The sequence below is a fragment of the Mytilus galloprovincialis genome, chromosome 10 (genome assembly GCF_965363235.1).
Source record: "Mytilus galloprovincialis chromosome 10, xbMytGall1.hap1.1, whole genome shotgun sequence".
In the NCBI taxonomy this organism is placed as follows: Eukaryota; Metazoa; Mollusca; class Bivalvia; order Mytilida; family Mytilidae; genus Mytilus; species Mytilus galloprovincialis.
Window position 1 is genome coordinate 66,171,646 of NC_134847.1, and position 14,980 is coordinate 66,186,625.

The 14,980-nt window shown below is 31.6% G+C and overlaps 1 protein-coding gene across 1 annotated transcript; it reads right to left on the reverse strand.

The window, feature by feature from the left end:
* Positions 1–1,119: 1,119 nt before the first annotated feature.
* LOC143048152 (organic cation transporter protein-like) lies at positions 1,120–11,291 on the reverse strand. The gene is made up of 10 exons (XM_076221654.1): positions 11,193–11,291; positions 9,552–9,988; positions 8,380–8,483; positions 7,808–7,962; positions 7,079–7,247; positions 6,046–6,279; positions 5,526–5,734; positions 3,998–4,106; positions 2,025–2,237; positions 1,120–1,327 (listed from the first exon to the last, which is right to left on the reverse strand). Exons 2-10 carry the CDS (start codon positions 9,939–9,941, stop codon positions 1,285–1,287), a joined length of 1,626 nt encoding a protein of 541 aa, XP_076077769.1. The 5' UTR covers positions 9,942–9,988; positions 11,193–11,291; the 3' UTR covers positions 1,120–1,284.
* Positions 11,292–14,980: the final 3,689 nt, after the last annotated feature.

A 14,980-nucleotide genomic window follows, 5' to 3' on the forward strand; every position in this document is an offset into this window, starting at 1 on the left:
TAATTTCCCGTTTAAGCATAAACAAGGACAATTATCTCAGTTATGGAGTTTGAACTACATGTATATTACACAGCTAATTTTATTATTAAGAGTAATCAAGGTTTCATTAATTCTGCACCTTTCTGTGCATACCTATAAAATAATGGTCTACCTCGAATACAAATCTAGGAATACTTATACAATCATGTATATCTATATTTGGATGCAGCGAAACAGTGCTACCATTTGAGAAGATTAACAACACTGAACATTTATATCCTAAGAGTCAAATTCAGGGTATATGACATAACTCATGAAAATTCCTTTTCATTTACTATAACTTATACAAAATATATGAAGGAAATAGTAACCAGCTGCCAATTCGTTGTCTTAAGCCTACAAATCGAATAATAATCAATGATTGCGTATGAAAATTTCATCACTTGTATTAACAATAAAGACGTTGTCGAGCGCAAAAAAAATAGAAAGGTTTATGACGTCATTATTGTCCAATGAAAAATAAGTATGAAAAAGTACGGGAAATATGTTGATGGAACTATTAACCGGGGTAATAGTCTTCGAAACTATTGACTGGCATATAGTCTGTGGAATAAAATAGCACAACTATTCCGTTAATTTTTGTATAGAAAAAACATACTGAGGTATAATAACATAACTTGTCAAACGTACATGTACAGCTGTATATAACTTTTAGTGCCTAAGAGCAATGATGACGAAAAAGATGAACAAGAAGACTTTTTATCCAAATTTTGAGACATTTTATATTACATTATAATCTAGTGCAATTACAATGATGGCGTATATAATTGACTGTGTTATACAAGATAAAAGACCAGTTAATAATTTTTCTACTGTTATAATGGACTCAATATAGCTATTACAAACAATACAATCGATTGCCTGTGTTAAGTTATATTTCATAACTAGGAATGGTCTGTAATGATTCCTGTTCTGACATCTGAAACAGCTAAATACTAGCACAAATGAAACCTCATTGAAAAATCAGTGGCAGTGAGCAAAAGCCTGCTACCCACTTTCTGTAATTGATGACTCTTTGATGCCAGTATATTGGATAGCTAAACATGTTTCTCGTAATTAAATCCAAATAGATAACTGTTTTAATCCGTTTACTCGGTTCAAAAATGTAACCAAAGTAGTCATTACCATTACATATATAATAACATCACATATTTATGATAAAAGGGAAACAATTTAAAACAATCGTCTGTTTTAACAGTTTGCATGACATTTTTCCGCTGTATTTTCTTCAATCTTTTCATTCTTCTAAGAACAATCTTTCATTTTTATTCCTCTATACTTAGCTTTTCTGTAAAAACATAATATATAGTATATATTATATCAACATTAATCATTATGAACCAACATTAAAACAATGTGACATGTACATTCAATAGTCAATATTGTACAAAATCTAATAAAACTTTAAAGTATTGTATGAAACAGATATATTTGTTTTGAAAAATAGTTTCATACGCCGATTTTTCAAGTCAAGTTTTATAAAAAATGTAGTATAAGCGAAAGTGAGAACAAAATAACGTAGATGGTTAGCAAAGAGATATTCATCCAGTCTTCTAGTATAATGAGCAAAACTCATACCACATAGCAATCTATAAATGGCCCCGAAATGTATTTTCAGGATACAGAAATTTGATCAATCCGATATCTGGAACAAACATGTATCCAATGTCGTTGTTTATCAAATATTTGCACTAGAAACACCAAAGCCACATGGAACAAATGTTTTATTTATTTCCTTAAAGAGTGCTGGCCAAAGTTGTATTACAATATACATGCGAGTTGGTCAACTTGGCATATAATGGCATCTTATAGATATAACATGCCGAAAACACTAACACAAATTTAAAGATATAGCATTGCTGTGTATATCTGACAGGATATATGACTGTACTTAATTATGTTAAACGCCAGGGTATCCGACGAGGATAACCAGTCGAAGAGTTATTAATTAAGTAACAACACTTAAACCTAGTATATTGAATTACCTCTTTTCAGTACCAATAACATCTTCTAAAGTCTGAGGTAAAGGCTTTCCTGATGTTTCAGGCAGCAACAAGGCTAAAGCACCAGAAAAAATAGCCAAGCCCCCAAAAACTATTAAAGGTAGTGGTCCCCAAATTCTGTTGAGTTCTAGAATTTGTGGAGCTAACATTCCACCTATCCTGGCACACATTGAAGACACTCCAATACCAATGTTTCTAAATTCAAAATGATTTAATAATAAATGAAATTAACTCGATTTATGCAACATATACAATATATTTAAAACTTGTATGTCAATCTTAAAAAGGGGCACTTGCTATCAAATTCATGATCACCGATGTGACTCAAATTCTCATATTTGATTAATAACATACTAAAACGTAAAACTATATCCAAATAACATTCAGCCCGAAATTAACAGTTAACAATGAATGTGCTCGATAATATATGTCCTAATTTCATGCGTATATCATTGTAGACACCATCTAATCTGCCGATGCTACCTGACATAAACATAACCATAAATATAGATAGATCGGCGACCTCGTGCAATTAGATTTTCTTTGTCTGTTTGATTTATAGTCTAAAAACAAAAGATAATTATTGTTTTGACCTCTATCGAACTGTTTTTGGTGAATCGAGTCGGTCAATGAAATGGTTCAACTTTGTTTCACTTTCAATGTTAACATAATCTTATTTTTAATGACTGAACACGACTAGTTCATGCATAAACAATCTATACAATCAAACTGCAGGTCATATGAATTCGAATTCAATGAGGTCGAATAAATCACCAGGCATGTTTTTAGACAAAATTGAACCAAATTTGCTGCTAAAAGACAATTATTGTTTCATTATTTCACTTTTAAATGATTGAACCAAACAAAATCACGTTCTATTTTTTCATACCTCGTAGCTGGTGCCCCTTTAAGTACATATACTTAAGTCAAAGCCAATAAGAGGACATTGGCATAAAACATTAAATCTCATGCAAGGACAATATGAGGGGATGAACAGTTAAGTATTCTGCTTTTTTTTCGATCATGTTTAATCAGCACTTCGGTGTTGACATGAATATCAATTATATGGTCATTTTTATAAATTTTCTGTTTACATAACTTTTGAATTTTTCGAAAAACTAAGGATTTTCTTACCCAAGGAGTAGATTACCTTAGCCGTATTTGGCACAACTTTTGGGAATTTTGGGTCCTCAATGCTCTTCAACTTTGTATTTGTTTGGCTTTTTAACTATTTTGATCTGAGCGTCACTGATGAGTCTTATGTAGACGAAACGCGCGTCTGGCGTATAAAATTATAATCCTGGTACTTTTGATAACTATTTACACCACTGGGTCGATGCCACTGCTGGTGGACGTTTCGTCCCAAAGGGTATCACCAGCCCAGTAGTCAGCACTTCGGTGTTGACATGAATATCAATTATATGGTCATTTTTATGAATTTTCTGTTTACAAAACTTTTGAATTTTTCGAAAAACTAAGGATTTTCTTACCCCAGGAGTAGATTACCTTAGCCGTATTTGGCACAACTTTTGGGAATTTTGGGTCCTCAATGCTCTTCAACTTTGTATTTGTTTGGCTTTTTAACTATTTTGATCTGAGCGTCACTGATGAGTCTTATGTAGACGAAACGCGCGTCTGGCGTATAAAATTATAATCCTGGTACTTTTGATAACTATTTAGTCACACCATTTTCGCATGACATAATGTCCTGTAATTGTAGGGCCACTCCTTTTTAAAACCTCATACCTGAACTATGATAAGCCACCTAAAGGTGACGAAGTTATTGATCAAGCTCTCTGCTATAATAAAATTGAACAACTTTCATGTATATTCACGCCTTTTGTATGAATAGTTTTTTTTTAATTACTAACCAGTATATTTCAAAGGTTACTTAATTATCAAGTTTCAATTGATGTAGCATAAACATTTTGTAAGAAATTTGGAAAATTATTTACCTGACAACTGTGGGAAACACTTCTGCTGCCATCAAATATATGATAGTGTATGATGATGTTATACAAAACTTTCCTATCATCGCTAAGGTTATTTTCAGAGGAATCAATTCTGAAGTATAATTATTTCCAATTGTTAAACTTTGTTCATTACTATGATTGCTGCACTCGTTTGAGTGAATGACTACTTTTGAATTCATTGTGTTTCCAATACAGGGACATATATGTATATTTGATTACGGTTGTATGACAAAAATATCTGCTATGCCAAAAATTTAACCTTTGTTCTCTTTGAGAGTTGGATGTGCAAGTTTATATTTATCAAACATAAAAGTTTATATTACAACAATCAGAGAAGTGTAATATTCTCAGGGAATATCCAAAACTCATAAATCATAATGAAACTGACATCGCCATTACGAAAGACGATAGACGTAGAAAAGACAAACAAGATAACAAAACGCTGTAAAGAAAACTAAAGACTGTGCAACCCAAACCTGAGAATATCAGATGCCCAACAAGATTAGACTAAGGAAGTGACTAACTCATTTTTCAAACCGTGAGCACATGATTCTTGTGATTCAGGAAACAGACAGAAAGATCGTGTTGTTAAACCAAGTCTTGTTTTGGCCGTTTAACTTGTGTTGCATTGATAAAAGAGCGATTTTTCCTCAAAAGCCTTTTGAAGGAGTTTTTTTAAATGATGAGATCTTCAATGTTAATTTAGTTCGTTTAAAGGGAATATGCACGCAAGTCAGACAACTTTGAGATACGATTTGGAAGAGTGTATTGAAAAATGACAAAACGACAATAAAAACCACTAACTTCCCAATTTGTGTCAAAAACCTAAATTTGAAATATCCCATCAGTATAATTACTAGATTAAAACAGACCCTATTTATGTTCGGTACTATATGTTAATGTCAAAATCACCGGGATTATTATGTCCTCACTCTTTGATATGTCAGCTATTGAGTGACAGAACGTTATCAATACATAGTTCACAGATCTTCATCTTTTCTTCTTTTGTAGCATGTATAAATTGTTTGTTTGTCTTTTTCATTTTTTGCAATGGCGTTGTCAGTTTGTTTTAGATTTATGAGTCTGACTGTCCCTATGGTATCTTTCGTCCCTCTTTTGTAACTATCTTTATGACGTCATTTTTAATTTTTAATCTAAATTTAAAATTCCTAAAGTAGTATTGGTTGAATTTTTTATGTTAACGATCTCAACGTTGTAAACAATAAATAACGAGTTCATACAATGTCAACGATATTGACGCGATATCTTGAATATCACGATACAACAATATTGATTAAACAGTGTGTACTTAAAAAAGTGGTTGTTTTTGTCTGGTTTTTGTTGAAAATTAGTTATTACGAATTCATGCATTTGTTGTTTCATCTACGTCCATTCACTGTATTTCTTTGCCTTTCTGATTGAATAATATCTAACGCACACTTAATTTAAGATCTGATATAGACTTATTATGGAATTTTAAACTACACTTATTTATGACAAAATGACTTACCAATGAAACCGGTCGCTATACACGCAGCCCCTCCTATGACCATGATGACACATAATGGTCTCCTTCTCCCTAATGGATTTAATATTAAGATACACATAATGCAGGCAGGTATCTCTACTGCACCAGCTATACAAAAGTTAATGTAGGGATCACCTCCTAGATTACCTGTACCTAGAGACAGTCCATAGTACAGCATGGCATTTACAAGCCTGAAATCAAAGAAAATTTCTCTTTTTTATAATCTTAACCACACAATTTACTCTCATGTACTAAATATCCACCAACAGCAGTGTTGATTCAGTGGTAGTAGTTATTAATTTAAGACGTTGGATATACTTGTCTGTCACCTTGACATTTAGAATTAACAAACAGATATGTTGGTACACTTTAGACCAAAAATTAGAAAGGCATAAACACCAATCTATGCTGATTGCAATTTTAGTCGATAGAAAATATATTTCCCAAAATATATGTGTGACTTTACAAAATGATTATATGCATGCTGCAAATAGCTACTTACCAATTAAACCATACATTTAGAGATAAACATATAATCCCAGGTCTACATAAGTCGATAATAGTATATTTACGACCTTTCGTTTCTGTTTCTGACTTTTCATCTGGCTTTGTTAAGTCTTCAAGTAACTCCTCGCTTATCTCTACGTGATTTGTCGTAGCTACTTTTCGAATTATACGTTTTGCCTCTTCCTCTTTGTGGTTTGATAACAACCATCTAATTGACTCAGGTAACAGCCTTTAAAAAGTATCATAATTTGCTGTAAATATACTTTAACATTTGGTGGTCAGTTCCCGATTATCCATACTGTAACCAACAGTTCTCGATCCTCAATATTGTATACATCAGTTCCTGATCATCATTAATGTTCACAACAGTTCCTAATCATCAAAACTGTATACATCATAACAGAACACCAATAATATATACAGCATAACCGAACACCAATAATGTATAAAGCATAACCGAACACCAATAGTGTATACAGTTTATCACTTGTTTAGTTTATAAGAATTTAAATATATTGTAATGAACACTTGTTTTCCCTCCCAATAAGCATGGATAGCTGAAATCTACAGCTCGCTACTAATAATTTTGGCAAAGCCTTTAAAATATTTTGGTCCTCAATTCTCTTCAACTTCGTACTTTATTTTGCCTTTTTAACTTTTTTGGATTCGAGCGTCACTGATGAGTCTTTTGTAGACGAAACGCGCGTCTGTTGTAAACACAAATTTTATCCTGATATCTATGATAAGTTTATTAACTACAATTGTATAGGTTTCTTTTTTTTCTGGTCAATATGAAATCACTGAGCACACGTATTAAGTGTGATAAAATATATCAGTTACTCGCAGAAGATTACGTGGTAATTTTATAACTCGATCAACTAAATTTACCAATAATAATTGTGAACATGTAAAACTAGAAAAGGACTTTTACACTTTGTTACACTATCACACAGAATACATTTTAAACATTTCGAATGAAATGAAATTTCACTCAATCAAATTTGTTTTCGTTCCCGATAATATTTTACCAAATATAAGGCACGAATAACACCACCGGGACTGTGATAACTAATTCAATATATCTCCAGTTGCCGATGCCATATGATAGACCTGCTAATGTCATATAACCAATAGCGTAAAAAGCGTGGATCACAAACCCTGCAAACATACGATAAGATGGACCAACCAACTCAGTACCTGTAAATAAATAGGAATAATTTAATGTTATATGCTTAATATCAATGAGTATTTCAGAATGATAAAAATCAGCTCGGAAATGAGATTCGTCATCATAGAACTGACATACCACCAACAAGAATACAAAGTAAGTAAATAGCCATCTAGATTCCATTTGATTGATCACTTTAATAAAGAATATCACAGTCTTAACGACATTGGTACTATAAATAAGCAAGAATTCGAAAGGATGGAATTTACCTTGAATAAAGTGAATATTAAACCAAGCGTTGCCTTTTTCTAGATTGGTATTTCAGATTCGCACAGAAATATTGTTGATTACTTACATCGATATTGTTTTGGTACAATTAGAATATATCTATTACTTAACATTTATATAAACCTCTAGTTCCAAGTCTATCCAGAAATACGTGATAGTGTTATTACGATCATGAAATGTGCATTAAACGAACATCAATAAATCAAACAGTGTCGGCATAGCTAATTCAAATTATTAAAGCCAATCTAATAAATTATATTGCTCTTGGTATACTTTGATTTCTCTTCAACAATTTACTTACCCATTATGAATATCACAAGAAATAATCCGGTTTGTGCTGCACCTTGTAAAATGTAGAACGGGATAAAGACGTAGAAATTCGGTGCTGCCGAGGCGGCACAACCAACAATTAATAACATCAGAAGGCAGACAAAAAAGGTTGGTTTTCTTCCCACTCTGAAATAATATTCAAGCGAATATATTCATTAATTGTTAGAAATTTGTAAGACCACACTTAGTTTTACCATCGATATATCTGTTACCGCAAAAATATATATGAACAAAGAGGCAAATGAAAGAACAGAGGTTTCCCATAATTTCTTAAAAACTTCTCGATGTTTTAATTTTTTTTATCTTTGTATTTTTCTGGAAAATGTTACAATCACGAATGCATAAAAAGTGTCATATACTAGTATAGTAATTGTTTTAAGTAAATACAAAAGTATGACTTTTACAACATACATCTGAATGATCAGAGAGAAAACAAAAGTGTTCATATGTTTCTATTGTTCTTTCTTTTCATACATGTTTTATATACCTTCAAAACAGAATAGCGAACAATAATCTTGCAAAAAATTAAGTGTGAGTTCTTACATGTCTGACAACTGACCAAAACATACAGCTCCAATCAATCGGCCGAAGAAATACAAAGTCTTAGATGTACTACGCAACCAGTCTTTGTCACATACCAAGTCAAACTGTAAATCAAATCAAAGCATATACCCATATATATCATATATGTATATGGTAGATTAAAATGTTCTATTTGAACGAACGTGTGAGCACAAATTAAAGACATAAAGTGTTTTTCAGATAATTATTTAAATATTTCTTAATGAGAAATTATTTTTTAGCTAACAGCCAGAATAGTGCTGTTGTATCATTCATCGGAAATCTTAGTACTTATTTTAGCTAGTTAACCTCTGGATGATGTTTGATCCTGCTTTTTGGTTGCTGTTTTATTGCATTATGTTAAATTTAGTTGATACTTTTATACATTCAGAATGATTCGGATCTGGACCTACTATATAGACAATAAAGCAAATCCAAAATCTTGTATTGATAACTTGAGATGTCTTTTGGCTTTTTCTATCGTTTTGTTGCAGTTCCATTGTCGCAAAACCACTAAATTTTACCCGTATAAATCGAGATGACCGTAAACATATCAATGGAAATTTAGACGATCTCAACTTATTATAGCGTTATCTTTTAACCGAAAATAGTAAAGTTAATATTATTGTCGTAATTTATTTTGGCACAAAACGGATTTATCTTTATGTCATTATATACGCACAGACACAATATTCTTATATGGAAAATATCACTGCTTAATATTGAAAGAAGCCTATAGAGTTCATAATAATGGCATGCGTACGACTAAAGGGGACACTGACTTTTGGTGAGAGCGTAAAATTCTGTTTTGATTTCAAATAATAGCATCGTGAAAACATTCAGCGCTATTCAACTGTTGTTTTTTTTTTTGCAATAAATGATGAAAGTCCGGGGGAAATATGTTTTCACGTATGGTAAAAAAAAGACAAAAGAAACACAAGAGTTAACAGATATTGTAATAACTATATATGCTAGTAGTATATATATATATATTTTGTTCAGTATGATGGTAATCGAATTAGATATACTATTAAAATTTTAACTTAAGTAGATGATTCACTTCGGTATTTTTCTCAAAACATACGTCACCCTACTGACTCTTGTTTGCCGATATGGTCAACACAAAAAAAAATCATTTATTATCCTGTACATACCTGTGTAACAATAGTTGGTCCATACACTTCTCTTGAATAATCCCACTCTGTACATTTACTCTTTGGTACAGTGACATTATTCGTTATGATATCATTTAACGTATACTTTCCAGATGAAATAAGTTTTGATACCATTTTTTCATCATGGATTTCACATTTTCCAGCGCTCTGTAGAAAGTCTTGAAAGTCTTTCTCTGTTGTATTACCGAAAATCCGATCAGAAACGTTCGCTTTTGAAACGTGGCATTTATAGTCTGGTTTAGCGCTGACAAACACCATATTCATGGCATGGAAGGCACATACTATAGCTACCAAATATATATAAAACAAACGAATCTGTTGGTATCGTCCAAGTTCTCCAAGGACTTTTAGCAAATCATCAAAATGCATGACGGAGATTATACACAGTAGTCCAATCTGCTACACACAAGCTAAAACTTGGCCATGATTAAAAAATATATTTCGACTTCATTGCCAAATTTCTAATCATAATACGGCAAAATAAATGAAACATTTACTGGCTATTGGTACAACCATAAAACTATTTTCTTTGCATTCAACTTTTTCATACCACACATGCTCATGCAAAGCAAATGAAATAATGAAAATGAAACACAATGTTAGTTTCATATTTCAGAGCTATATAAATACTAACAATTGGTTACAACGAACATATTAATTTTGATACGACGAAATTCAATGTCGTTATTCTTCGTTTTAAAATATAACAGTCTTGTTCGCAAGACGTGGGTTTCATCTACATTAATGTCATCAGTGGCACTCAAATCGATTCAGTTGGTTGACCAAATATCAAATAAAGAGCTTCACATAACGGAAATTCCGGAATGACAAGACAGACAGAGTGTTATTAGTGCATTTCTATTTGGTATATAGATCATTGGTAAATAACGGGGGGAAATAGACTTTAAAGTAGAGTTATGTCAAATCCACATTCAACTTTCATGTACACACACTATGGTCAATCGTAATTACATCAACTTGATTGTGATCTAGTGCATTAACAGGATGAGAACACCCATCCCTGCAACCCAGACTTTTTTTAAATGCTTTATACAAGCCTATCTCACAATAAAAAAACAGTAAATTCATAATGTTTCAAATGAGTCATTAAAATTGAATGTTTATCTAAAATCTTTAAATATAAGTTTTGTATTGGTATAAATTTTAGTCGGAAATAATTTAGTTGGAACCAAATTTTGAGGAGACAGTATTAAATGTTGTATCGGCCAAGATGCAATATTTAATGTTACATATATATAAAGCATGACCAGCAAAACAAACGCCTTATGACTTATTGCGTTTTTATTTAACAATGAAATCTACATCTACAATAGATATATGATATTGTATTATAATATATTTTATTTCATATTTACAACATTTAAGTTGACTTTAAAAAATGGAAAACAATTTGTCCTCCTGCTATCTTGTGTCTTTTGTCGGTTTAAATTGTAGAAAGTCTAGGATTTCCTTATCATGTTTCAAGCACTACTGACGAGACATAAATTTTCGAAATATGCACATGATCGATAAAATATAATTTGGAATCATGTAACTTTGTTTTTTTTTGGTAGAAGTCGATATGGTAACATTTGTAAAATTGTTGATCAGAATACTTACTTCTCTTCCAGTCAAATTTACCTAAGAATTAATCCGGTAAACTAACATTGAAAGTCATTTGTGTTAACTTTCCATCGTGTACATTCACATACAATCCACTTCCACCCGTGAATGACAAGACTAAATATCATACTTATAAAAAAGATTTGTAAGTTATGATGTACCATGGTCTGAGTTGTAAGTTTTTTTTATTTATTCAGAACAGAGACGTGGCAGTACAAATTGTTTCACTAATCAAGGTACATTTATATGTGTCATTTTTCTGAAGGTTGTTCTTACTAACATCCTATCTGAATATGTAGACCATCTTCACAGAAGCATTAATCTTTTGGGTTCTGAATTTCCTTTTACGTTTGTCTACTTTCAATTTGTAAATTTGTACGGACATAAGCTATTAACTATTTTTCAATATTTTAACTAAAACATAAAAAAATATACCAATTGCTTTCTTAAAAAAAGAAAAACTTTAATGTTATGATTTATAAATGGTTTTTTTTTTCAAAACATAGGTAGCATTAGACGTATTAAGATTTATAATTTTCTTTAAGTATTTATCTCATTTTGCGTTTCAATTGTTTTGATTCCAGTATCAATTTACAATGTAACAATGGAATGTGATATCCGAACAGCTTTATCTATAGTATGACCACCTTTAGCAGCAATTCTCCATAGTCACCATTTGAAAATGAAAACTTCACTTATGTAGCTAGTATCTTTATAATTTAATAAAGTTGTCATTTTTCCTGTATACTTAATCATGCAGATTAAAATTACATTCCATGGACAGACATAGTATACTACATACATCATAATTTCCATACATGTTAGTAGGCATGTAAGCAACTGCATGTTGCAAATGGGCGCATAAACATTTAAAAAAACATTCAAATAAAACAACGAAAGCAGCCGTGTGTATTTAATTTCCTAAGATGTATAGAACGTGACGAAATTAAATACACACGTCTGCTTTCGTTGTTTCATTTGAATGTTTTTTTTTAATGTTTATGCGACTGCATTTGCAATATATCTCTATCTTCCTTGTTTTGCAGTCTTGTAATTGATTTGAGTGCTATATAGTTCTTCTGTGGACGAAAATCCCGTCTAGCGTACCTTGTATTTTTTGTACTTTCTTTTTATAAAATCAAAAGACCGTTTAGTTAACCCTTACTTGTCATCTTCAATAGGTAAAATAAAAAGTACAACCTCATTTTAGGATAATATAAAGTTCGGTGCATTTCCGTCAAAAACTCTGGTTTTAGTGAACATTATTACCAGCTTTTAATATTATATCGTTTCTTTAAAGTAGAAGTTTTGCATACAACCAACAATTATTTAAAGAGTGTTTATTACATGAATCAAAATGAAATAATCCCGTTCACAATATCAGTAAAATATACTACTTAATTGTACTTTTGTCCTTCTGGTGAGTTAAGCCTTTTTCAACTGATTTTTATAGTTCGTTCTTATGTTGTACTGTTATACCACTGTCCCAGGTTATGGGGAGGATTGAGATCCGGCTAACATGTTTAACCCCGCCACATTATTTATATATGTGCCTGTCCCAAGTCAGGAGCCTGTAATTCAGTGGTTGTCATTTGTTTAAGTGTTACAAATTTGTTTTTCATTCATTTTTTTAAATTTAAATAAGGCCGCTAGTTTTCTCGTTTGAATTGTTTTACATTGTAATATCGGGGCCTTTTATAGCTGACTATTCGGTATGGGCTTTGCTCATTATTAAAGGCCGTATGGTGACCTATAGTTGTTAATGTCTGTGTCATTTTGGTCTCTTGTGGACAGTTTTTTTTATACTTATTAGCTTCTTTTTTACAAGCAGATCCAAATACAATTAAAGTCTCAACCATGTACTGGCTTCCGAAGCTACACAAAAAACCTTAAAAATATAGATTTATTTAGTATCCAAGCCATTGTTCCATTCCTAAATTATCTATTCTACTTACTAGTACACTTGGTACAATCAAAAACCTTAGAATAAATTGTTCAAATTAAGCCTTTGAAAAAAAAACACTTTTGGCTTGTAAAAAATTCGTTGGAAGTACTTGATAAATTGCATGCATATATTGGTGATTTTGAATCTGTTCAAAGTTTTGATTTTTCTACCCTATATATCACTTTGCCTCATATTCTTATTAAGAAAAAATTCACACATTTAATTAAATGGGCATTTAAAAAGTCAGAATGCGAATACATATGTTCAAACTCTTTTAGGTCATTGTATAGTAGCAAAAACCAAAGAACTATGTCAATTGGACATGCTTTGATACCATATCAGCCCTTGAATTTTTACTAGATAACAGTTGTGTTCACTTTGGAGATTCCGTTTATCGGCAAGTTATCGGAATTTGAATGGGGATGATGACTAAACCCAGCAAAGACCCATCAAAACAACATTTGATACAACAATTTAACAATAATTTTAGATATTTGGATGATATATTGGCTCTCAAAAATTACGACTTCAGTATATATGCTAAAGAAATTTATCCAGTTGAACTAACTTTATATAAAGCTAATACTAACAATGAACACTGCCCTTTCCTTGATCTTAATATCTATATCATTAGGGATGACATCAAAAATTCAATGAAGGATAAAACAAACTTAATTCAAATAGTTTTTGGGTGGGTGGGGGTCAACATTTCTGCAAGTTTTGTTTAATTGACATCGATTTTATATATATCCTTATAGTCCATCAATTTTTCCCAAATTAAGTAAAGAGGGGTGTAGGGGGTCAGTGAAAAAATTATATGAATTAAGTTTTTTTTATCCTATATTGAACTTTTGATGTCGTCCTTTAACGGGAAGCTTACCTTTAACGGGAAGCATACACAAGTTTATGATAAAAAGGAATGATTTTTTTTTCAATTCCTATCGTTAATTATTCATTTTTAGATGGTGACGTTCCATCTTATGGTTTTTATATATCTCAACTTGTACAATTCGCTCGTGTTTGTAACACCGTTTTAGATTTTAGCGAGAGAAATTTATGAATTACTGAAAAATTATTACACCAGGTTTTTCGTAAAACTAGTCAAAACATTTACTAAATTTTATCATCGGTACAAGGACATCATTCGTAAATATAACTCAATATGTAGACATCTTATACGTTCAGGTATTTCACATCCAATTTTTTATGGGGATATTCTTTACAAAGCACAAAAATGTCAGTATTCACCTCAAAAGTTAACAAAACCTTTAAACAGACTTATTAAGAGGGGATATAGTAACGATACTGTTGTCAGGTCTTAAAGATTGCATATTTTGGCTTTAATATTGATTCACTTATAGGGTATTTGCATCGGAATTAAACATATTTATTCTAAAAGCAGTTGTTGGCATGACACGGGTTATGTTCTTTTCATATATTTTATGATGGTATAATACTAAACATCTAACGGGAGGGATTGTGCTTGATATTCATATGATGACGACATAATCTTCAATCAGTTCAATTGAGGTCGTCAGGAGCTGGCATGTCAGTAACTGCTAGTAGTTCTTTGTTAATTTATGTATTATTGTCATTTTGTGTAGTTTCTTTTATTACCTATTCTGACATCGGACTCGGGCTTCTCTTGCACTGAGTTTTACTATGCGTATATTTGTGCGTTTTTTCTACATTGGCTAGGGGTATAGGGGGAGGGTTTGATATCTCAAAAGCATATTTAACCCCGCCGCATTTTTGAGCCTGAAGGCGGTCCCAAGTTAGGAGCCTCTGGCCTTTGTTAGTCTTGTATGTTTTTTATTTTAGTTTCTTGTGTATAATTCGG